This window comes from Cyrtonyx montezumae, unplaced genomic scaffold (genome assembly GCF_038088225.1).
Source record: "Cyrtonyx montezumae isolate F1298 unplaced genomic scaffold, pur_monq_1.0 scaffold_13, whole genome shotgun sequence".
Classification (NCBI taxonomy): Eukaryota; Metazoa; Chordata; class Aves; order Galliformes; family Odontophoridae; genus Cyrtonyx; species Cyrtonyx montezumae.
The window spans coordinates 14578880-14601565 of NW_027071859.1; the positions used below are offsets into that span (position 1 = coordinate 14578880).

Genomic DNA, 22686 nt, shown 5'->3' on the forward strand with positions numbered 1-22686 from the left:
TTTTGCAGTATGGAACCACCCCACTGGTTTGGGCAGCTAGGAAGGGACATTTGGATTGTGTGAAATACTTGCTGCAAATGGGAGCTGATGTTGATCAAGAAGGAGCTGTAAGTAGCTGCTCGTTTTCCAGTGATAAGATGGGGGCACCTACATCCGTGCTATTTACATACATCCAGATTTTGCAAACTATGAGGAAAGTCAACACAGTGCACCTTTTGAAAATAACAGTGATGGTTACCACTTTTCAGAAGTTTGGGTTGTTATTTTTCTTAAGTTTTCAGCTGCATGTTGTTTTATTTCTAAGTAAAGCAGATCAGCAGATTTTCAGCAGATTTTGGGAGATTCAGATTGGATTTTAGGAAAAATTTCCTCACCATAAGAGTGGTCAGGAGCTGGAATGGGCTGCCCAGGGAGGTGGTGGAGTCACTGTTCCTGGTGGTATTCAGGAAATGTTTAGATGTTGTACTGAGGGACATGGTTTAGTGGGAAATATTGGTGGTGGGTAGACAGTTGGACTGGATGATCTTGGAGGTCTTTTTCCACTTGGTGATTCTATGACTCTGTGATACGTGTTCTCATGTGCCAGGAAGATGACTGCACAGTGCCTGTGTCACTCAGGAGTTCAGCTGAATTGAACTTCTTCCCTTTGCGTTTAAAATGTTTTCTTGGTGTAGTGTTAGTGTCTCTTTCCCTCTCCTTCCCATTTTAGCTTTTTATTTTTCAGTAAAAAGCATAAACATGGTATGCAAACTTCAGAATGTAAAGCTAAAGGAATGTTTGGATGCCTAAGAAGTATGTGTCATTGGGTATTCTGTTATTTAAACTGATACAGTGATGGTTTCCATGTTGACTGTAAAACAAAATCTGCTTCATTTGTTTGTTTACAGAATTCTATGACTGCACTTATTGTAGCAGTTAAGGGTGGATACACTGACTCAGTGAAAGAAATACTGAAAAGGAACCCTAACGTGAACTTAACTGATAAAGATGGAAATACAGCTTTGATGATTGCGTCAAAGGAGGGGCATACTGAAATTGTCCAGGATCTTCTTGATGCTGGAACTTACGTGAATATTCCTGATAGAGTGAGTCAATTTTCTTACTGTTTAAATGCCAGTGTGTGGCGTGCAAGTTTGTGGGTGCATTGTTCTAATTTTTCTGCCACCTAGAGGTATTACTGCGGTGTTACAGCTATTTGAAGTGGTGAATGCTGCTGTGAGAGAGAGGAAATTAAAATCACTTTGTAAAACTGAAACCACCCAGAAACTTTTGTGCTAGCATGCAGCTTTGGGGTGTTCTTTTGCATATTAGTATTCATGATGGTGATATTAAAAAAAATAAATCAGTCAATACTGGAAACAATAAGATATTTCTTTCAGTGCCTCCCTTAATCTTTAACACTGAAACATTTTATTAGGAAATTTGCATGTACAATAGGAAGACTTCTGCTCTGCTTTAAGACATGTAGATGTCATGTGAAAGTGCACTATGTACCCCTGAGCAGCTAGAGTGAGGATTGCTTGCTGGCCACTAAGCCCTTTGTTCAGTTGCTTACACAGAGGTGCTTTGGACTGTTTGCAGCATTGCCTTGGATTCATTGTTTTCTGAAGTGACAGAAGCAGCACTGTATCCTGGGACGTAGTGGGGGTTTAGATAACCTGAATTTAGGTGCCTCTGTCAAGAATAGTGCCATGCTTTTGAAGGGTTACTTTCCTAAATTGTGTTCCAGTCCTAAAGTGAATTCTTTGAGGGTTGCAGAGGTAAGGAAAACCTTCTTGTATTTGCTGCCAAATTTTAAAAGAATTATGGATGTATTTTCCCATGTTTCATATTTCCACTAAGTGCGTATCATAGATGATTTCATGCTGAGCTGCAGTGCTGCATGGGACAAAAAACTTTGATCCAGAGTACATACCAAGGCAAAACTTAAAATGTTTAAGAACATATAATCTCCCTTTCTGCCTTTTCTCACATAAAATTCTGCAGCTGTTTACTGTTCTGTGCTTTTGGGAAGAATAAATGACAAGTTTCAGTGCAGCTGACCACATTCTGAATATGCATCGCACAACAAGCAGTTCTGGTTTCAAACTGTACCGTAGATTTTCTAAAAGGAAAATCTCTTGTTTGTCACCCAGATACGTAACGATTACAGTTGATAGAGGACCTGTTACTACTCACGTTTATTAACTGATTTCCACACCTGTGATCTAGCTGCATTTTCATTTATTTTTTCCTGTTTTATGATAAAATAACTATTAAAGAAGTCACTTCAGGATTTCACTTTCTGAAATGATGGTGTAACCTTGAGTGTGTTAAAATGAGAAGCCTTACACAAAATTGTAACTGTTTTATGTTTCTGTAACTCCATTTACCACAGCAAAATAGTTTTTCTTAGAATTAATTTGAGATGAAGCCAGTCTTTGGCTTCTTTTCTCTTTAGTGACAGTGCGTCAACTGGATAGCAGTCAGATCTGCACGCAAACACACACAGAAATCTTGAAGATCCTTTATGCTTTTTGAGACAGCCAGTGTTTTAGACTGACTTTAAAGAGGTTATTACACATGAGGAGGAACTTCTTATAAGGGCAGGTAGCAACAGGAAAAGGGGAGATGGTTTTAAGCTAGAAGATGGGAGATTTAGGCTAGATATCAGGAAGAAGTCTTTTCTGTGAGGATGTTGAGATACTACAACAGGTCACCCAGCAAGGTTGTGGATGCCCCCTCCCTTGGGAGCATTCAAGGCCTGGATGGATGGGGCTGTGAGCAGCCTGGTCGAGTGGGAGGTGTCCCTGCTATAGCACGGGCTGGAACCAGATGATCTTAAAGGTCCCTTCCAACTTAAACCATTCAGTGATTCATTGATTACTGTGTTTGTTTTCTTGTGAACATTGAGAACAGCTGACCTTTTTCATACCCATTAGTAGTTCAGGCTTTTAGTGGTTAAAGATGGATTTGTGTTTCTTGGATGTTTGTTTTGCCCATGAGTCTGCAATGCTTTCCATCTCTCTGCAAAATAAATAAAATAACAGACATACAGATTATTTCAATCAGAGGTTGAAAGTTTTGTTTTGTCTGTTTAGGTTTTTTGTTTTTTCATTTGATGATTGCACAGGCACAGCGTCTCTTTGGAGGCTGTTAATTTTTCTCCTGTTGTCTTTCTTTTTGTTAAACAGAGTTAATTCACATTCAGTATTCTTGTATGTTTTTTCCAGAGTGGAGACACAGTGCTGATTGGGGCTGTGAGAGGAGGTCATGTTGAAATTGTGAGGGCCCTGCTCCATAAATATGCTGATATAGACATCAGAGGTCAGGTAAGTACAGCAGTGTCAGTGTTCACATTCTTCTTAAATAGAGTGTGAATCTGGATATGAGACAAACATACTATGTGTCTAAAACCAGGGCTTTAAAAACCATTTAAAATTCTGGGAACTCAGATTCCCATCTAATATTAAAAATACACTACAGTGCAGTTTTAAAGGTAAAAGGTTGTATGTAACTGCAACATTATGCTCAGCCACATTTTTTAGTAGCTCTGTACAATGATTGAAAAGCAGAGTGTAAATGGAGCATATTCCACCAGCACTGCTAGTGAGATCAAGATTTAAATTTAAATTGGTGAAGTATTTTAATATATTTAGTGTTACAATACTTGATACTTTAATGCCAGTATTCCACTGATATGATACCACTGTTGTCAGTAGTGTTAAGCCAGTTTTGTCCCTGTATTTGATCAGTTCCCTCTTCAACAAACTGCCTTGTTGCAACAAGCAGTGAGTGTCAGTGGATTCCATATTTTCTACCTGCCCTTCCTTTCCATTTTTGTCCTTTGTGTGGAGTTCTGTTTGTATTCTTCCAAAAGCCCTCTGAGCTGTGCTCAGTGCTTACTTTGATTTTACATTCAGCTTGCTTTGTTCTGCAGTGCTCTGCAAGGATTGCTGCGCTCTTCCTGGCCTCCCAGAACACGTTCCTTGTGCTGTGTCCCTACAGGCAGTGCAGCTCTGAGAGGACCATGAGCAGATACAAAATGACTTTAGGGTTTTGTGAACAAGTGTTTGGGAAGTGAAGAGAGGCTCAGTTGAAGGGCTTAGTTGTGAGCATCCAGTAGACCAGTGCCTGGCTTTGCAGCTGGTGTTCACAGGGAGTCAGCTTCCTCGCTCTGGTGTCTCCTAGTAGGAGAGAAACCATTTAAAACAAAAACCCACAGGCAAATAAGAAACAGAGGAACATAAATACTACATAAGAGGAAGAAAAAAGAAGTTGTTTTACTTTGTTAAAAAAAACTATATATTTGAGTTGAGTTGTGTACCTCCAACAACTATACACAGGTTTTCATTTTGGAAGCTGTTTCAAGGCAAATAGTCTCTCTCAAATTGTTAGAGCTCTCAAGATATTTTCTTCTGACTCATTTTTTTAATTAGATTTCAGTTCTTTAGCCAGATTTCCCACCAGTTTCCACTGATGTACCAGTTAGAGTTGGTAGCAAATGCTATTTGCCCTGAACTGTGCTGAATTGGTGATTAGTGAGCTGTATTCAATGTAGTCATTACATTTTTATATATTGGTTTTGAAAGTATTGAAGTGCTACTTTTTTTTTTTTAGGATAATAAAACTGCTTTATATTGGGCAGTTGAGAAAGGAAATGCTACAATGGTGAGGGACATCTTGCAGTGCAACCCTGATACTGAAACATACACAAAAGTAAGTATGAGAATTTTGAGAATGAGATTTGCTTTGTTTAACATTTTATCTCAATTCCTTCACAATGTTCAGATCGTAATACCAAGTTCAGTTTTTGTGAAGTATGAATACCTTGTGTGTTGTTTAAAGTAGCTTATTTTTTCTTTCTTTCTGAAATACAGAATTTCTTTTCTGTAATGTTAATGTCCACTTTGATCACTCACTACTGAAACTCAGTAGGAGTATCTGCCTGTGCTTTATCTCAGCAATGCTGATGCTGCCAGCAGTAAACTGGTACTGGAAAGTCTGGGGAGAACCTTCTGATCTTATTAAGCTTGGTTAAGTTCACCATTCATTGAATGAACAAGAATTAAAAAATATATAGAAGAAGTGATATGTACAGAAGTGATTTGCCTTTTCCCTGCATCTCTTCTCAAATAGCTTTCATTGTTTCTGTATCTGCTCTTCATTTGACACTTAACAGAAATGTGTTCTGCACTTGTGTTTTTTGCTGTGGTTCAACCAATCCATTATAGTATCTGTGATTCTTTTTTGAGAACAGACAATGCTGAAGGGTTGTTATCCGCAAAATAACATGCATTTAGAAAAATATCTTAACAGTGTAGGATTTAATTGGTTACATGGTCACTTGTTTTCGTTTGTTATTCAGTATGCAGGGAAGGCTTAGTGTGTGTTTGTTCATTTCTTTTCTGAAATTAACCTTTGCTTTTACTTTGAGGATGGAGAAACACCACTTATCAAGGCAACCAAGATGAGAAATATTGAAATAGTGGAGCTTCTTCTGGACAAAGGAGCTAAGGTATCTGCTGTAGACAAGGTAAAGAATATTTATTTGTTCATTTACTGCAGTGTATTTAATCACTTTATTTTTGTGACTAGATTTTACAGTGAACTGCCAAGGCTAAAATAGAAAGAGGTTTTATTTCAGTCATGTGGAAGGAAACATTTCTAAGTCAGGAATAAGAATTTTGCAGATTAGAAATACTCACTCCTGATATGCTCAAAAGAGAGTATAGGTGTGGGTTATGTTAGTTGTCAGTCAGTTTTTATTTTGATTAGTAGCCATTAAACTAAGCAGTGCCAAAGATGAGTATCAGTAACTTGTTACTGACCTCTTGGGTGTTACTTACTTTGGTAAACCTCTTAAATACAGGAGTGCTTATTTGGTACTGTTGACACCCCTTAGAATTATCTTATAACTTGGGTGTAGAAGTGCTATATTTGATTTGGTGTAATAAGGAAACTATTACTCTGAAGCTTTTTTGAGAAGTCTGCGATGATGTTGAAATAATTGTTGGGCCATCTTGTTTAATATCTTTATTGATGACCTAGATGAGGGAATTGAGTGTACCCTCAGTAAGTTTGCAGGTGACACCAAGTTGGGAGGATGTGTCAAACTGCCTGAGGGTGGGGAGGCCCTTCAGAGGGATCTGGATAGGCTGAACTGCTGGGCTGAGCTCAATGGGATGAGGTTCAATAAGGCCAAGAGCCAGGTCCTGCACTTTGGCCACAATAACCCCATGCAATGCTATAGGCTTGGGGCAGAATGGCTTGAAGAATGTAGAGAGGAAAAGGACCTGGGGGTGTTGGTTGATGCTCGGCTCAACATGAGCCGGCAGTGTGCCCAGGTGGCCAAGAAGGCCAACAGCATCCTGGCCTGTATTAGAAATAGTGTAGCCAGCAGGAGCAGGGAGGTGATCATCCCCCTGTACTCAGCTCTGATACGGCCGCACCTCGAGTACTGTGTTCAGTTTTGGGCCCCTCACTACAAGAAGGACATTGAGGCCCTGGAGCGTGTTCAGAGAAGGGCAACAAAATTGGGGAGGGGTCTGGAGCACAAGTCTTATGAGGAGCGGCTGAGGGAGCTGGGATTGTTTAGTCTGGAGAAGAGGAGGCTCAGAGGAGACCTTATTGCACTCTACCACTTCCTGAAGGGGGGTTGTGGTGAGGAGGGGGTGGGCCTCTTCTCCCTGATAAATAATGACAGGACGAGAGGGAATGGCCACAAGTTGCGCCGGGGAAGATTTAGATTAGACCTGAGGAAACATTTTTTCTCTGAAAGAGTGGTCAGGCACTGGGATGGCCTGCCTAGGGAGGTGGTTGAGGCACCATCCCTAGCGCTGTTCAAGAAGCGTTTAAATGAGGTGCTAAGGGATTTGATTTAGTAGTTGGGTAGGGATAGTGATAGGAGGATGGTTGGACTAGATGATCTTGTAGGTCCTTTCCAACCTAATGAACCTATGAACCTATAATACTGCTGAGGAGTATCTCTTCTTTTATACAAGTCTCAGTATTTGCTAGCAGTCACTTGTTTCTAAATAGAGACTACCGTTTCCATGAACACTGAAAGAAGGTAACTCTACAGCTTCAGCGTTATGAGGCCTTGGTCTTTTCCCTTGTGTGGCTTTTGTTGCTGTTGTTGTTTTTTTTTAACTTTTACAATAATTTTTTGAGGGGGAATAAAGCTTGCTGTAAGGTTTTAATCCTGTGAAGAGTTCCTTAAGTATATTGCAAGCAAATAACGCATCTGAAGGGACATGGAACCTATTTTCTATGTGATGGGATTTAGTAGTTCAGATTGATGGTCAAATATAGTAATCCTGTAGGTCTTTTGCAACCTAAATGATTCTGTGATTCTGCAACGTTGCCTTTTCATCTTATGAATTCATGTTAGGTATTACTAGTTGTTTGTTGTTTTTTTTTGTTGTTTTTACTGAATTGCAGAAAGGAGATACTCCACTTCATATTGCTATTCGTGGAAGAAGCCGTAAGCTTGCTGAATTACTCTTACGAAATCCAAAAGATGGTAGATTGCTTTATAGACCCAACAAAGCAGGAGAAACACCTTACAACATTGACTGTAGCCACCAGAAGAGTATTTTAACACAGATATTTGGAGCTAGTAAGTAAAAGTATTTGCTTGTGGTCATACACGCCTTTTATTTTTAACCTTTGCACTTTGACATTGGATGCTGTGCCATTTCTCTTTATCATTTATATTTGGTTATGTAAGTAAAGTTTTTATCTTAGTTCTGTAAGAATTTTCTTTTATTTGTTGTGATTTTGTTGGAGAATTTGTAGTAAGCTGTAATAGTTTTGATAATTGTATAACATTTATATAGATAATACATGTTCCTTCGAACAAGAATGTCCCAATAATACTGCTGTGTTAATAACACTAATATTATATGAGAGGGTTATGCATACAAACACAGGTAAACCTGTCATAATTTTATCTATCAAAATTGACATACTGATAGGATTTCTTAAAGGAAAGCTCTATAACACAGTATTTCTTTCACAGGACACTTGTCTCCCACGGAATCTGATGGTGACATGCTGGGTTATGATCTGTACAGCAGTGCTTTGGCAGATATTCTGAGTGAACCAACCATGCAGCCACCTATTTGTGTAGGCTTATATGCTCAGTGGGGAAGTGGAAAATCTTTCCTGCTCAAGAAACTAGAAGGTAAAATTTGATGTACCCATTTTCTGTAGGTTCAAATACATCTAGGGAAGTCATCATGTGAGAGTTAATAGTTTTTGCAGCAGCCATTGGTTCATCTAGTGCTGTATCTCATCTGTATTCCTGGGGTTTATCGCAGTCAGTTCGTCTGTAGTTTGCTTTATTCAGTCGCACAGCATCAGGACAGTCCACAGGTGTTGCTGACGGTTGACCTGTGGTAGTGAATGTACTCTTACTTAACTTGAAAGTATAGTTGCTGGAATGTGGTATGGAGGTGAGGGTGTCAGATCAGGTTGAGACATCTTCTGTTGCTGCTTTGTGCCTCTTACATGTCACCTTATATTATTTTTTTTTAATTTCAAGTCTAGGAACAAATTCTAAGCTGATAATATTTTTCTTTATGGTGTGTTTTCTCTGCGCTTAGTTTTCTTCCCCGCTCCTCATTTATTTACATTGAGCTTTTGGAACTTTCTGAAATGACATAGGGAAGCAAATGCAGTATATTAAGGAAGTAATTTGTAACTCTTGCACATAGACACTAAATACTTTTAGTACTTGAAAATTCTAAATATTCTTCATACTTAAATGAGCTGCTTCTTTACAATTCTAGTATTTTCTAACACAGGACATTTTTCTGAGATGTTTCAGTGTAATCAGAATCTTTTGCTAGTCTTGATGCTTCTTATTTTGTGATTCGTGCCTCAAAAGATTCCATATTAGTCAAAATAGGTTCTCAGCGTTCTTTCTCTTCCTTAAGTATTACTCCATAAATACAAAGCAGTGTGCATTTTTCATTTTTGAGTGCGATATTCATTGCTGATAAACTCCTATGTTTTTAGAACACTTTTCAGCAATATTTTTTCTGCTTGTTATTTATCATTTTGTTGCGTGGATGAAATCTTCTTATACTGCTCTCTGAAGAGAAATTCATATATTGCGGTTTGCATTGGTTTTTGTCAGTATTAGGGAGTAGTTAGTGTAGGAAAAATATCTTCAAAAATGAGGATCTTTGTAATACTTTCTGTCCCAGGATGATTTAACGTGTTTAGTGGTCTTTGTTTTTCAGATGAAATGAAGACTTTTGCAGGACAGCAGATTGAGCCTCTGTTTCAGTTCTCCTGGCTGATTGTATTCCTCACACTTTTGCTCTGTGGAGGTTTGGGTTTATTGCTTGCTTTCACAGTGGATGCAAAGCTTGGAATAGCAGTGTCACTCAGCTTATTAGCAGTGCTCTACATTTTCTTCAGTAAGTCTGTTTTATATAAAGCTTTTGATGGCTTCTGCTAAATATCTATGCTTAGAATTAGTTTTTGTTTTGTACACAGGCTTTGTGTTTCGGAAGAACAACTGTTTTTGTAGAAAATAAGGCCTCTTTTGACCCTTTGCTTGTAATTTGTGAGAAGACATTCTTGAAAACAGAAAAAACATACATATGGGCTTCACTGTGTTGCTATAACCTTTCTAATTTCTGGCCATAATAGTTGAAATTCGTTAAGCTCCATGCCTTATCCATGTGTGAGCTTCATGATTTGTTTCAGATATGAATTTTGACTGGAACTTATTTTTCCTTCTTTTAGCTGTAATTTATTTTGGTGGTCGGAGAGAAGGTGAGAGATGGAACTGGGCCTGGGTACTGAGTACAAGACTGGCAAGACACATTGGTTACTTGGAGTTGCTTCTCAAACTCATGTTTGTGAACCCACCAGAGTTACCAGAGCAAACCACTAAAGCTCTGCCTGTGAGGTTGGTTATTTCACTTCCTGAGTCTTGAATGCATAATTCAGGTTCACTCTGATGCTTTCCAGACTGTGCATATTAATGTGCATGTATATTGTCCTATGAAAAACTGTTAAGATTCCTGTTTGGAGAATGGTAGCCATAGAGGCCGATGCAATTCAATTTTTGAGCATGTAAGTGATCAAGAAACTACTCTGTCAAAGTACTGTTGCTACTCTGTGCCAAAATCAGTGAAAGGTAACTGCTTTTTGGTGGTGGTGTGAGGTTGTTTTGTTGTTAGTTTGTTTTTTTTCAATGAATTTGTAACAGAGAAAGTGAGAAGTTAGTAGCAAGCTATACCAGAAGAATATGCTTAATGCTTTTTTCACTTGAGGAAAACCAAACAAAAGAAATCTTTCAGCTATAGACTTGCAGGAAGACTTTTGCCTTGGTTGCCTAAAACTATTTCAAGCTTTCCAAAATACATAACGTGTATGTTTTTTCTCTCTTTCAGATTTTTGTTTACAGACTACAATAGACTGTCCAGTGTAGGTGGAGAAACTTCATTGGCTGAGATGATTGCTACCCTCTCTGATGCATGTGAAAGAGAATTTGGTTTCTTAGCAACAAGGCTATTTCGAGTTTTCAAGACAGAAGATACGCAAGGTTTTTATTACCTGAATGACGTTTCTGATTATACCATTTCAGTGCACTGTTATTAGTGGTTGTGTCTCACATTAGAAGCTCTCTTTAGAAACTGCTGTAATCATGCAGAGGGGGAAATTCTCTCCATTGTCTTGAAGAGTAAAATGCTCTATTTTCTTTGTTTGTCTGGATTTAATTAACAAGTGCTGATAAGATGGAATGGAGTATTGCTTGATCCAAATGGAAGAAACTTTTTCTATCCCATTTGCAGATTGCTGAAAAAAATAGGCAGAACAGTGTATAATGTTGTGAGGAAAAGGGGAATTTTCAATTCATAGAAAGCTTATTTCTACTTTGAGTTCAATTTCAGTCAGTTATTCTTCATTTAGACTTGAATTGACCACATAGTGAGGAGTCTGTGAGATGCCATCTTTTGTCCCATGATGAAACGTTTCTTCTCTCCTATGTTCTGCAGGGTGGAAAACACACCCATTGTGACAAACACAACTTGCTCTTCATTATTCTTTCTTAAATTCACTGTATGTTCGTTACTGAGCTTTGATTTTTTTTTTTCCACTCTAATTTCTGTTAGATATTTTCTGGTTCATCTCCTTCACTGAAGCTCTGTTGTGGTTTTGTGGTTTTGATGCCGGTATTCCACATCAGAGCATCATGCAGCAGTGAAGGAGTTAATGCTGTGGGAGCAGCAGAGGGGAGGGGCGGAGCTGGGCTGGGCTGGGCGTTGCTCTGGGCTGCCGTGGAGGTTCAGCACCGTGTGCTTCCCCTGCACTTTTCTCCTTAACATAAGCTCACAGCTTTTGGTTTGGAAATTTTTATCTCGCTCTCAATTGTTCAATTTTATTAGATTTAGTAAAGTTACCGTTCCTTCTCAGATCGTGCCGTTGTTTTCTTGTAGACCCATCTCTTCCCGCTGTTTCCCCATCCGCCCCGGAGCGCGGCTCTGCTCGGGCGGCCGCGCGGCCACTGACGCAGTTTCTTTTTTTTTTCTCTCCTCTCTCCCTTCTCGGTTTCCTTTGGGTCACTGTCACGGATAACACCGTGACAATTATTGGTGGAGAATGCGGGCAGTGCAGTATTGGCACTCCATTGTAAATCTGGTGCTAAGTGGACTAAGGTTTTTCATGTACCTTATAGCATGCTGGCGTCTTTTTAAGCTCCTCATGTTCAGCACCGGAGTAATGTGTATATACAGCTACTTTAGTGTGCTGAGGGGGTTACATGCCTCCTGCCTAGACACCCTGGCTAACATGATGCGGCATTTGGAATGGTTTCCAGTTACTCTTTTCAGGTCTTTACCTATATTCAAGATGTCAACCTGACAACTGGGTTATCTATTTTTCTGAATGCTCTCTTGGCAATTTATATCATGTGGAGGAAGCCTTCCTCAAAACCAGAGAGTGTTGAATGGCAGGGAAGGTGGAAAAAATTAGGAAAGAAATTAGAAGCGTGGGGACCCCCGGTGTTACGCAGTTTTGATCTTGAGCACCTGTGGGATCCTGAGAAATTCAGTGAGTGTTTGGGTAAGGAGTCATGTGACTCAGGATGATCTGAGAAGGAATGTATTGTTTGGGGTCTGGCTTGTGCTTATCGAGCTATAATTGATATTTTAGAGAGAAATGGTTTCCAAACCAAGGTCCAAAGCAAAAATGAAAACCTCGAAGTTAGACCTGACCAATCACAGGAAGCACCGGTATCAGTGTCGGTTGCCCCTGTGGAAGGCCAGAAATGGACACGGCCGTCCTCGCGCCTAGAACGGAAAGAAGAAGAAGCAGAGAAAAAAAAGGAAGATCCAGGCGAGGGGCCCTCCTCAGCACCACCACCACCACCACCTAGAAAGGCCACTAAGAAAAGTGAGAGACATGGAGAAGACAGCGATGATGATGGAGTCACTGTTACCACTACTCGTCGGCCCCTAAAGATGACTGAAATACAAGGTTCAAGAAAGGAGTTTGTACGGCGCTCAGGTGAATCTATTGTCACCTGGTTGCTGTGGTGTTGGGACAGCGATGCCAGCAGCGTGTCCCTAGATGGCAGCGAAGCCCGCCAACTGGCAAGTATTGCCCGAGACCCAGCTATCGACAGAGGAATTGGCAGATGTCTGAATGGAGTTGCTACCCTCTGGGAACGAGTACTAGTGGCTGTAAAGGATAGATATCCTTACAAGGATGATCTGGAGCCTAAGGTGGAAAGATGGAACACCGTGGAGAAAGGCATCCAATTTTTGAGAGAAACAGCCGTAGTAGAGATGCTGTATGATCCCAATTTCGTCCCTAACAATCCACACCAGGACCGTGATCCTGATAGAGTAAGGTGCACACCTGATGTATATCGCAAGCTCTCAAAAACAGCACCAGAGCGGTACGCAAGTACACTGGTAGCAGTGTTCCATAGATTCGAGGGTCAGGACAGAAGACTCCCAGTTTATGAATTGACTATTACACTCCAAAACTTTGAACAACAGTTTCCACCATCACGTGCTTCCATTGCAGCTATAGTAGCAGAAGAAGTAGGTGAGATAAAGAAAACTATACTGGACAAACTGTCATTACTGATGAATAGGGATGAACCTGTGTCAGTATTGGAAACACCTGATGAAGACGAGCATGACCCAAAGAATCTGATGAAGCAATTGATCAAACTGATGAAAGTCTCAGCCACCAAAGGCAACTGCCTCTCTGCACGAGCAAATGACAGCAGTAACATCATGTCACGTGTGGCCATGTGGAGCTTCTTACGAGAAAACGGAGAGGACATGAGGAAGTGGCATAAAAAACCCACTCCTGCACTGCGAGCACGGGTGAGAGAACTACAGCAGAGATCAGCCACCAATGAAATTGCTCCCGTCACTGCAGGTAACCAATAGAGGGGCCCTGCCCTCAGCCAGGGGAGGGAAAGGGATAATAGAGTATACTGGACTGTGTGGATTAGATGGCCTGGCACATTAGAGCCACAAAGATATAAGGCACTGGTGGACGCTGGTGCACAGTGCACTCTGATGCCCTCGAGTTATAAAGGGACAGAATTGATTCATATTTCTGGAGTGACTGGGGGTTCTCAGGAACTATCTGTGTTGGAAGCAGAAATAAGCCTCACCGGTAAAACCTGGCAGAAGCATCCCATAGTGACTGGACAGGGGGCTCCATGCATACTCGGTATTGACTATCTCAGAAGGGGACATTTCAAGGATCCCAAGGGGTACCGATGGGCTTTTGGAATAGCTGCTGTAGATGCAGACAACATTCAGCAGCTGTCTGTTTTACCTGGCCTGTCAGAGGATCCGTCTGTTGTGGGGGTACTGAAAGTGAAAGAGCAGCAGGTACCTATTGCTACAAAAACAGTCCACAGGCGGCAGTACCGCACCAACAGGGATTCCTTGCTCCCCATTCATAATTTGATCCGTCAGCTAGAGAGCCAGGGAGTGATCAGCAAAACTCACTCACCTTTTAACAGCCCCATATGGCCGGTGCGTAAAGCCAGTGGAGAATGGAGGCTGACAGTAGATTACCGTGGCCTGAATGAAGTCACACCCCCACTGGAGTCAAAAGCAGCCAAGTGGTATGCCACTATTGACATTGCCAATGCATTCTTTTCTATTCCTTTGGCCACAGAGTGCAGACCACGGTTTGCTTTCACCTGGAGGGGCGTTCAGTACACCTGGAACCGTTTGCCCCAGGGGTGGAAACACAGCCCAACCATTTGCCATGGGCTGATTCAAACCACACTGGAACAGGGTGGGGCACCTGAGCACCTCCAGTACATTGATGACATTGTTGTGTGGGGTGATACAGCAGAGGAAGTTTTTAAAAAAGGAGAGCGAATAATCCAAATTCTTCTGGGTGCTGGTTTTGCTATTAAACGGAACAAAGTGAAGGGACCTGCCCAAGAAATTCAGTTCCTGGGAGTAAAATGGCAAGATGGACGTCGTCACATTCCAGGAGATGTGATTGACAAAATCACCAGTATGTCACCACCCACTAGCAAGAAAGAGACACAGTCTTTTCTGGGTGTAGTAGGTTTTTGGAGGATGCACATCCCAAACTACAGCCTCATAGTAAGCCCCCTCTATCAAGTGACTCGAAAAAAGAATAATTTTGCATGGGGTCCTGAACAGCAACAGGCCTTTGAGCAAATCAAGCAGGAGATAGCCCGTGCTGTGGCCCTGGGGCCAGTGCGGACGGGACAGGATGTGAAAAACATCCTCTACACTGCTGCTGGAGAGAAAGGTCCCACTTGGAGTCTGTGGCAAAGAGCCTCTGGGGAGACCCGAGGCCGACCCCTTGGATTTTGGAGCAGAGCGTACAGGGTTTCAGAGGAGTGCTACACTCCAACTGAGAAGGAGATTTTGGCAGCATACGAAGGGGTTCGGGCTGCCTCTGAAGTAATTGGTACTGAGACACAGCTCCTCCTGGCACCTCGACTGCCAGTGCTGAACTGGATGTTCAAAGGAAAGGTTCCCCCCACCCATCATGCTACTGATGCCACCTGGAGTAAGTGGATTGCACTGATTACACAGCGAGCTCGGATGGGGAACCTCAACCGTCCAGGAATCCTGGAGGTGATCATGGACTGTCCTGAAGGCAAGAAATTTGGAACGTCCCCATCAGAGGAGATACCTCATGCTAAAGAGGCCCCACCATATAACGAACTACCAGAGAATGAAAAGACGTATGCCCTCTTCACGGATGGATCATGTCGTATCGTTGGGAAGCATCGCAGATGGAAGGCTGCTGTGTGGAGCCCCACACGACGAGTTGCAGAGGCCACCGAAGGAGAAGGAGAGTCAAGCCAATTTGCGGAGGTAAAGGCTGTCCAGCTGGCCTTAGATGTGGCTGAACGGGAGAGGTGGCCCATGCTATATCTTTATACTGACTCTTGGATGGTGGCAAATGCTTTGTGGGGGTGGTTGCAGCAGTGGGAACAGGACAACTGGCAACGGAAGGGTAAACCTATTTGGGCTGCTGAACTGTGGAAAGACATTGCTGCCCGAACAAAAAGGTTGGGTGTAAAGGTGCACCATGTAGATGCTCATGTGCCCAAGAATCAAGCTACTGAAGAGCAGAAAAATAACCATCAGGTAGATCAAGCTGCCAAAATTGAGGTGTCTCAGATCGATTTGGACTGGCAGAACAAAGGAGAGCTATTTTTAGCCCGGTGGGCCCATGAGACCTCAGGCCATCAAGGAAGGGATGCGACCTATAAGTGGGCTAGAGACCAAGGGGTGGACTTAACTATGGATGCCGTTGCACAGGTTATCCATGACTGTGACACATGTGCCATAATTAAACAGGCGAAGAGGATGAAACCCCTCTGGCAAGAAGGGCGATGGGAAAAGTATAAATATGGGGAGGCGTGGCAGGTTGATTATATCACCTTGCCACGAACTCGCGATGGTAAGCGTTACGTGCTCACCATGGTGGAGGCGACCACTGGGTGGCTTGAGACATACGCAGTACCCCATGCTACCGCCCGAAACACCATCTTAGGGCTCGAGAGACAAGTCCTATGGCGACATGGCACTCCAGAGAGAATTGAGTCCGATAATGGGACTCATTTCAAAAATTCTCTTGTGGATATCTGGGCCAAAGAACACGGCATTGAATGGATCTACCATATCCCCTACCATGCACCAGCTGCTGGTAAGATCGAGCGCTACAACGGGTTGTTAAAAACCACGTTGAGAGCAATGGGTGGTGGGACATTCAAGCACTGGGAGAAGCATCTGGCAGAAGCCACCTGGCTGGTCAACACTAGGGGATCAGTCAACCGAGAGGGTCCTACACAGTCCGGCTCCCTACAGACCATAGAGGGAGATAAGGTCCCTGTGGTACATGTGAGGAGCATGTTGGGAAAAGTGGTGTGGGTCCTTCCAGCCTCTGGAAAGGGCAAACCCCTCCGTGGAACCGTTTTTGCGCAGGGACCTGGGTGCACCTGGTGGGTGATGGATAAAAATGGGGACGTCCAGTGTGTCCCACAAGGGAATTTGATATTGGGGGAATGCAGTCTGTAATTACACGTATATGTATGCGTTTCTATGTAACTTATGTTATTACTGTTTTGGTTATGTATAGATGTGTGTTAAGCATGATGTGATGATGTGGAATAAGGGGTGGAATTTTGTGGTTTTGATGCCGGTATTCCACATCAGAGCATCATGCAGCAGTGAAGGAGTTAATGCTGTGGGATGCAGGCGGCGCTCGGTCTGGGCGCGTTGCTCTGGGCTGCCGTGGAGGTTCAGCACGTGTGCTTCCCCTGCACTTTTCTCCTTAACGTAAGCTCACAGCTTTTGGTTTGGAAATTTTTATCTCGCTCTCAATTGTTCAATTTTATTAGATTTAGTAAAGTTACCGTTCCTTCTCAGATCGTGCTGTTGTTTTCTTGTAGACCCATCTCTTCCCGCTGTTTCCCCCTCCGCCCCGGAGCGCGGCTCTGCTCGGGCGGCCGTGCGGCCTCTGACGCAGTTTCTTTTTTTTCTCTCCCCTCTCCCTTCTCGGTTTCCTTTGGGTTACTGTCACGGATAACACCGTGACAAGCTCTCCTTAACTTCAGCCTTTATGGTGCTATAATCTCTCCAAAAGCAAGGTTTGATTTAGTGCTAGCTCCCTGTGATAATCTGTAGTAACTACCCATTCTACATTACCTGTTCTACCTTTGTTCCTTGGCGCTGGTGCCTTCTTATACTCTTTCTAGTTCTGTATTTAATGATCTTACAAACTCTACTTGTCTATAGGTGTTTATAGGTTTAGGTTCATAGGTTTCTTGTCTCTGGAGTTTGTAGACATCTCTTGGTGTATGTAGGCATGTATGGCTTTCTTTTTATTTTCCTATGTCTTTAACATTCTGTCTGCATTCACAGACATATTCAGTTGCCATTTCTTGGTTGATTTATAAGTCCTTCTTTAATCTGTTCCTGTCTCTTTCTGTTCAGAGGAGACTTGCATCCCTAGTTACATTCACTTCTAGACATCTTTAACTGAGCTGTTATTCTTCACTTCTTGCCCTTCAGTCCTGTCATTATTCATTTCTGTTGCTTTGTCCTGCATCACAAACCTGTCTGTCATCACATGGCAGTAACGTGAAAGACCTTTCCAGCTTATGTTCTGGTCTACAGTATCATACATTATCTGATATTCTTTCAGAGTAGTGTATTTATTTTTTTCATTGAAGTTCAGATACTGATTTTCTGCTTTCATCATTTCACATTAGGCTATTACTGTGTTCTGTTCTTTGACATGGACAGGTGTTGAATTTCTCTGCTTGTACAAGTTCCCAAAGGCTGAAGCTGCTACTTTGGTTAAAACAAACAAAAAAGCTGTTTCTTAAATGCTTGTTAGGTCTGCTAATCTGACAGCTACAGTGTTCTGTTGTCTCTTCCTTGTCAGTACTGTGTAAGTCACGTTTTATTCTTCTCTGAGGCTCTTGTGCTCTGTCTGCTCGTTACATACTCTCTTTTCTGTATGTGTTAGCATGCAGGAAAGGGTAAAGCTGGGGCTACAGTCTCAAATTGTGGCAAGCACTGAGTCATTTATCCAATGGAGATGTTATTGGGTTGCTTAAGGATCATATTTCTGTTTAAAACCAGAAATATTCTGTTTAAAACCAAAAATTCGCTGTTTGCCTGGGACTTGTGGAAATATACTTTATGGAGAGATGTCATAAAAGGAGTGATACCACTGGTGTGAAAGCTACTTAATGAAGGACATTTCTATCCAGTGAGGATTTCTTGAAACAAACTGATATAGAAATACATCTTCTTTATGATTTCCAAAATTTTTTGTGAATTTAGGTGATTTTTTTCACTTTTGTAGAAGTACAATAACCTTTTTTGCAAATTATGATGTTATCAAAAGTATGAAAGTTAATAGACTTTGAATTCACCTGTAATGACATCTTACACTCATTGTAACAGCAAATACTTGTTTCCTAGGTAAAAAGAAATGGAAGAAGACTTGCTGTCTGCCTTCCTTTGTGATTTTCCTGTTCATATTGTCTTGTGTTGTTTCTGCGGTTGCCCTGCTGGCCATTTTTAACGTAGAGCCAACAAACATGACAGTGAATGCCGTTCTTATATCTGTTACGTGTGTGGTTGGTTTGGCCTTTATCTTGAATTGTCGCACGTGGTGGCAAGTGATGGATTCAGTTTTGAATTCTCAAAGAAAACGTCTTCACAATGCTGCCTCCAAGCTTCACAAGTTGAAAAGTGAGGGATTCATGAAGGTAAGTGTCTGTATGAACTGACCATTAAAAGAAGTGAACCCAAACCCCCTTAATAAGAGCTTACTTTTTTTTTCTTTATATATATCTTTAGGTTTTGAAATGTGAAGTGGAGCTGATGGCCAGAATGGCAAAAACCATTGACAGCTTCACTCAGAATCAGACAAGGCTTGTTGTGATTATTGATGGATTGGATGCTTGTGAACAGGACAAAGTTTTACAAATGCTTGATACTGTGAGTTTGATCCTTATCTGGGGATGAGCTCTGGACTTCTCTCTTGTATAGATGATTCAGATACATCCAATTATGGCATTTTCTTTAGAATGAAAGCACGTATACAGAATCTCTGTTGTGTTATAGTAATTTTTAAATGCCTGTCTACGTAAGTGTAGCTATTTAACTCTAGGGGCAACAGTTTTCAGAAGTTGAAAACTACATCTTAGTTGGGACTGTGCATGTTATACATGTGAAACATTTCGAAATCAACAGGTGTTAATGGAAAACTAATATCCTTTTGAAACAAATTTCCATCATTTTGAGAGTTTTTCATATTTTTTATGTGCTTCAGATGATAAATACTTAAATGGTAAATATTTCAGAGTCTGACATTGCTGCATGTTGTTTTCTTGCTAATGACTTCTGTTCTAAGTACTTCTGCTGCATCAAGTATGCTTTTTTCTAAGTGTGGTTGAGTATCTAACATTAGACATGTCATATTTAAAAAAAAACCTGACATCTCTGTATGTCCCTTGTTCTCTCAAGGTTATATCTAGGGCAGAGTGGATATAAAATGTTGAATCAGATGCTCAAACAATTCACACTTACTAACAGGGCTTACTGTCTACTTTCTTACAGGTGCGAGTCTTGTTTTCAAAAGGACCATTTATTGCTATTTTTGCAAGTGATCCACACATTATTATAAAAGCTATTAATCAGAATCTCAACACTGTTCTGCGTGATTCAAACATAAACGGACATGATTACATGCGAAATATTGTCCATTTGCCTGTTTTTCTGAACAGCAGAGGGCTTAGTAATGCAAAAAAGCTGATGGTGGCTTCGACAACCAATGGGGATGTTCCTTACACAGATAGTGCAGGTAAAGTTATGCACAAGAATAATACAGAGGTTACAAAAGCAATAAAATCTGTTTTCTGGAACAAGCAAATAATTTGTAGATTATTGTCATTTTATAATTCAGCCACATGTATAAGTGGAGGAAATGTGTTGGGGTTTTTTTTAATTATTATTATTATTATTATTTTTATTTTTCCCTGATAGGATTGCATGAAGAGATTGACAGAAGAGTTTCTCAGAACAGCCTCGGAGAGACGACCAAGCTTGGTAGCAAAACAGCTCTCAATAGGAGGGTGAGAGAAGTTACACTAAATGGTCTAGTTTATGGTAATTGGTTACACTAAATGGTCTACTAACTGGTAACAGTTTTGTTGTTTTTTCTTTTCTCATTTTCTTCCCTGTGCTTAATGGCATCAACTTTGAAGGCTTATCAAACCATTCCTAGGAAGTTAGGATGTATAATCTCCTTAGAAGTATATTTTGAGGTCAGCAGACTGATGTTTTATCAAAGAAGAAAAGCTGTGCTTGTTCACTGAAGTGATCTTTTCCACAAAGCTTTAAATTCAGGAACTTCTGGAATGTTTAAGCTTTCTGTGGATGCTGAAATGATACAGCATACTATTTATGCCTGTTTGTATTTTGAACTCTTGCACATACGCACAGTACCACAGGCTGTTGCAGCAGGGGGAAATAACTGTACATTGTTGCATTATTCTTTCTTTCCTATTATCCCATCTTTACAGAACGCCAGACAGTGATTGACTTTAAGATTCTCAGAAAATGTGGATAAGTAGTACTCCGGGAGGAATTTTTTTTTTTAAGCTGCTGTGGGAAATTCTGTAGCAAAGAAGCCTGGTACTCTCTAACTTTAAAATGTAACAACTAAATGGATAGTGTTTGGTTTTTTGGTAGACACAGCAGGGGATTATGATGACGTTGCAGAAGTTAATCATCTTTTTTAAAAAATATTTTTCTGTGCGTTTTCAGAATTAGCAAGGAAGCAATAAAATCTGCATAACTCTGCCTTAACTTATATGAAAATGTCACATAGCTAAGTCAGAGTTAAATTCAGCTAAATATTTTTATGGTATTCCATTTCAACCTCGCAGATTACATTCACAAGTGTTCTAACTTTATAATGAAGTGAAATTGAATTAATTTCAGATACATAAAGTACTTCGTTACTGATCAGTGCTTCTTGCTTTTGTGTGTCCCTGTCAGGATACGTACCGAAGGCGTCAGATGCAGCGCACCATCACTCGACAGATGTCCTTTGACTTGACCAAGCTTTTGGTCACAGAGGATTGGTTCAGTGATATCAGTCCTCAGACCATGAGAAGATTATTAAATATAGTTTCAGTGACAGGTAAGTGTTGCATGAGTTTTCCTGTGACGTGAAGGCCAATACCAGCTTTTTCAGGAGGATCAGATTCTGTTGCTTTTTCCGTTCCAGGCTTTGTGCTCTTAATGTTTGAGTAGGAAGTGGACCCCTGTAGAGGATAACCTTTATTTATTCCACTAGCTTCTGCTGAATAATATTACCTGTACAGGACTAATTAGAAAACTTCAGGGATTTGTGGATCTATCAGTATTGTCTTAAATGTAAAAAAAAAAAATAGTTTAACACTGTTTGACATGCAATTTTATTATGGGAAGTATGAGATAAAGGACCTCACCAAGTCATGAATGGTATTGCACTGTACAGATGGATAACAAAGTGAATAATTGTGTATTTTGAAGGATAGAGCACGGTTCTTGTGTTTTAACTGTCCCAGTATTAATCAGACTATCACAAGTTCTGAGTTAAGTTTATGAAAATAGAATTTCTAAATTTAGCATGCCTAACAAAATTTGAGTGCTAAGAAGACTGATACTCCCTACCCTACCAGTAACACTAACAGTAAAATATTATGTCCAGTGATCTGTCTTTCTAGGATAATGTTTATTGCTTAAGTAAAAAATTCTCTTAAATTTCTAGTGAGAGTGAATTGTAGGAATAAAACTTGCACAGGAACTGAAATACTGCAGGTGTCTGCATGCATAGGAAGCACAGATTCAACATGAAGTTCCACTCTGAGTGAATGTGGCTGTATTGTCTATTTAGGGTGCAGGTCAGAAATCTTCATGTCACCCTTGCGTGGCACATAGATGGAGTCAATAAATGTGCTGCAGCTAACTGGTATCTTGCTTAGAGTGTTTGCTTGACCAGTAGGTGCACGGAGTAGTAATACTGTGAAGCTTGAAGTGATTCCCACTGGTGCTTTTGATTGTAGAAGCCTGGTGCAGCTCTATCAATGCTGCATCCACTGCCCTGCTTAGTATACGTTTGGCAGTATGTATTCTAGTGTGGCTTGGGTAGGTGGAACTGGTTCAGCTCTGGTATAGAGGTGAGGTGATCATCTCAGAAACAAATATGGTACAAATACACAGTTGTATGTCTGAGTTGAGGTTACAGGATCACAGAATGGTAGAGGTTGGAAGGGACCTCTAGAGATCACTGAGTCCAAACTGTCTCTGTGAGGTGGTTCAGCTCTGTTCAACCTGCTTGCAGAAGCCAGGCTTATTGGCAGTCTCTGAACTTGTGTTCCTAGTGCTTACATGGTTTGTGTTGTCCTAGTTTCACCTCAGTTTTAGAATCTAATTGCTGTTCTAAAATAAGTAGAATAGACCACTTGTTTTCTACTTCAGTAATTTAACACTGGTGTAATTAATAGAAGAGTCTCTCCTATTTTTCCTGTTGGTCTTTACATCTAGTGATGATTATATGTGAAAACAGACCTAAAATTCTATATAAATGTACCATCTCCTCACGTTGTCATTATTGTTTGTAGCATGAAATATTTTTGGCAAA

The 22686-nt window shown here is 41.0% G+C and overlaps 1 protein-coding gene across 6 annotated transcripts in view; it reads left to right on the forward strand.

Annotated features, from left to right (window-relative positions):
• Positions 1-22686, forward strand: part of KIDINS220 (kinase D interacting substrate 220) — a 195928-nt gene that overhangs the window by 136139 nt on the left and 37103 nt on the right. For all 6 annotated transcript variants that reach the window (XM_065730713.1, XM_065730710.1, XM_065730711.1 and 3 more), the window contains 15 exons: positions 9-107; positions 888-1085; positions 3213-3311; positions 4600-4698; positions 5417-5515; positions 7423-7600; positions 8003-8167; positions 9231-9410; positions 9742-9907; positions 10395-10546; positions 18471-18760; positions 18852-18992; positions 19614-19857; positions 20040-20128; positions 21057-21201. In XM_065730713.1, the coding sequence (XP_065586785.1) occupies positions 9-107; positions 888-1085; positions 3213-3311; positions 4600-4698; positions 5417-5515; positions 7423-7600; positions 8003-8167; positions 9231-9410; positions 9742-9907; positions 10395-10546; positions 18471-18760; positions 18852-18992; positions 19614-19857; positions 20040-20128; positions 21057-21201 (2344 nt within the window). The remainder of the gene's footprint in view (positions 1-8; positions 108-887; positions 1086-3212; positions 3312-4599; positions 4699-5416; positions 5516-7422; positions 7601-8002; positions 8168-9230; positions 9411-9741; positions 9908-10394; positions 10547-18470; positions 18761-18851; positions 18993-19613; positions 19858-20039; positions 20129-21056; positions 21202-22686) is intronic.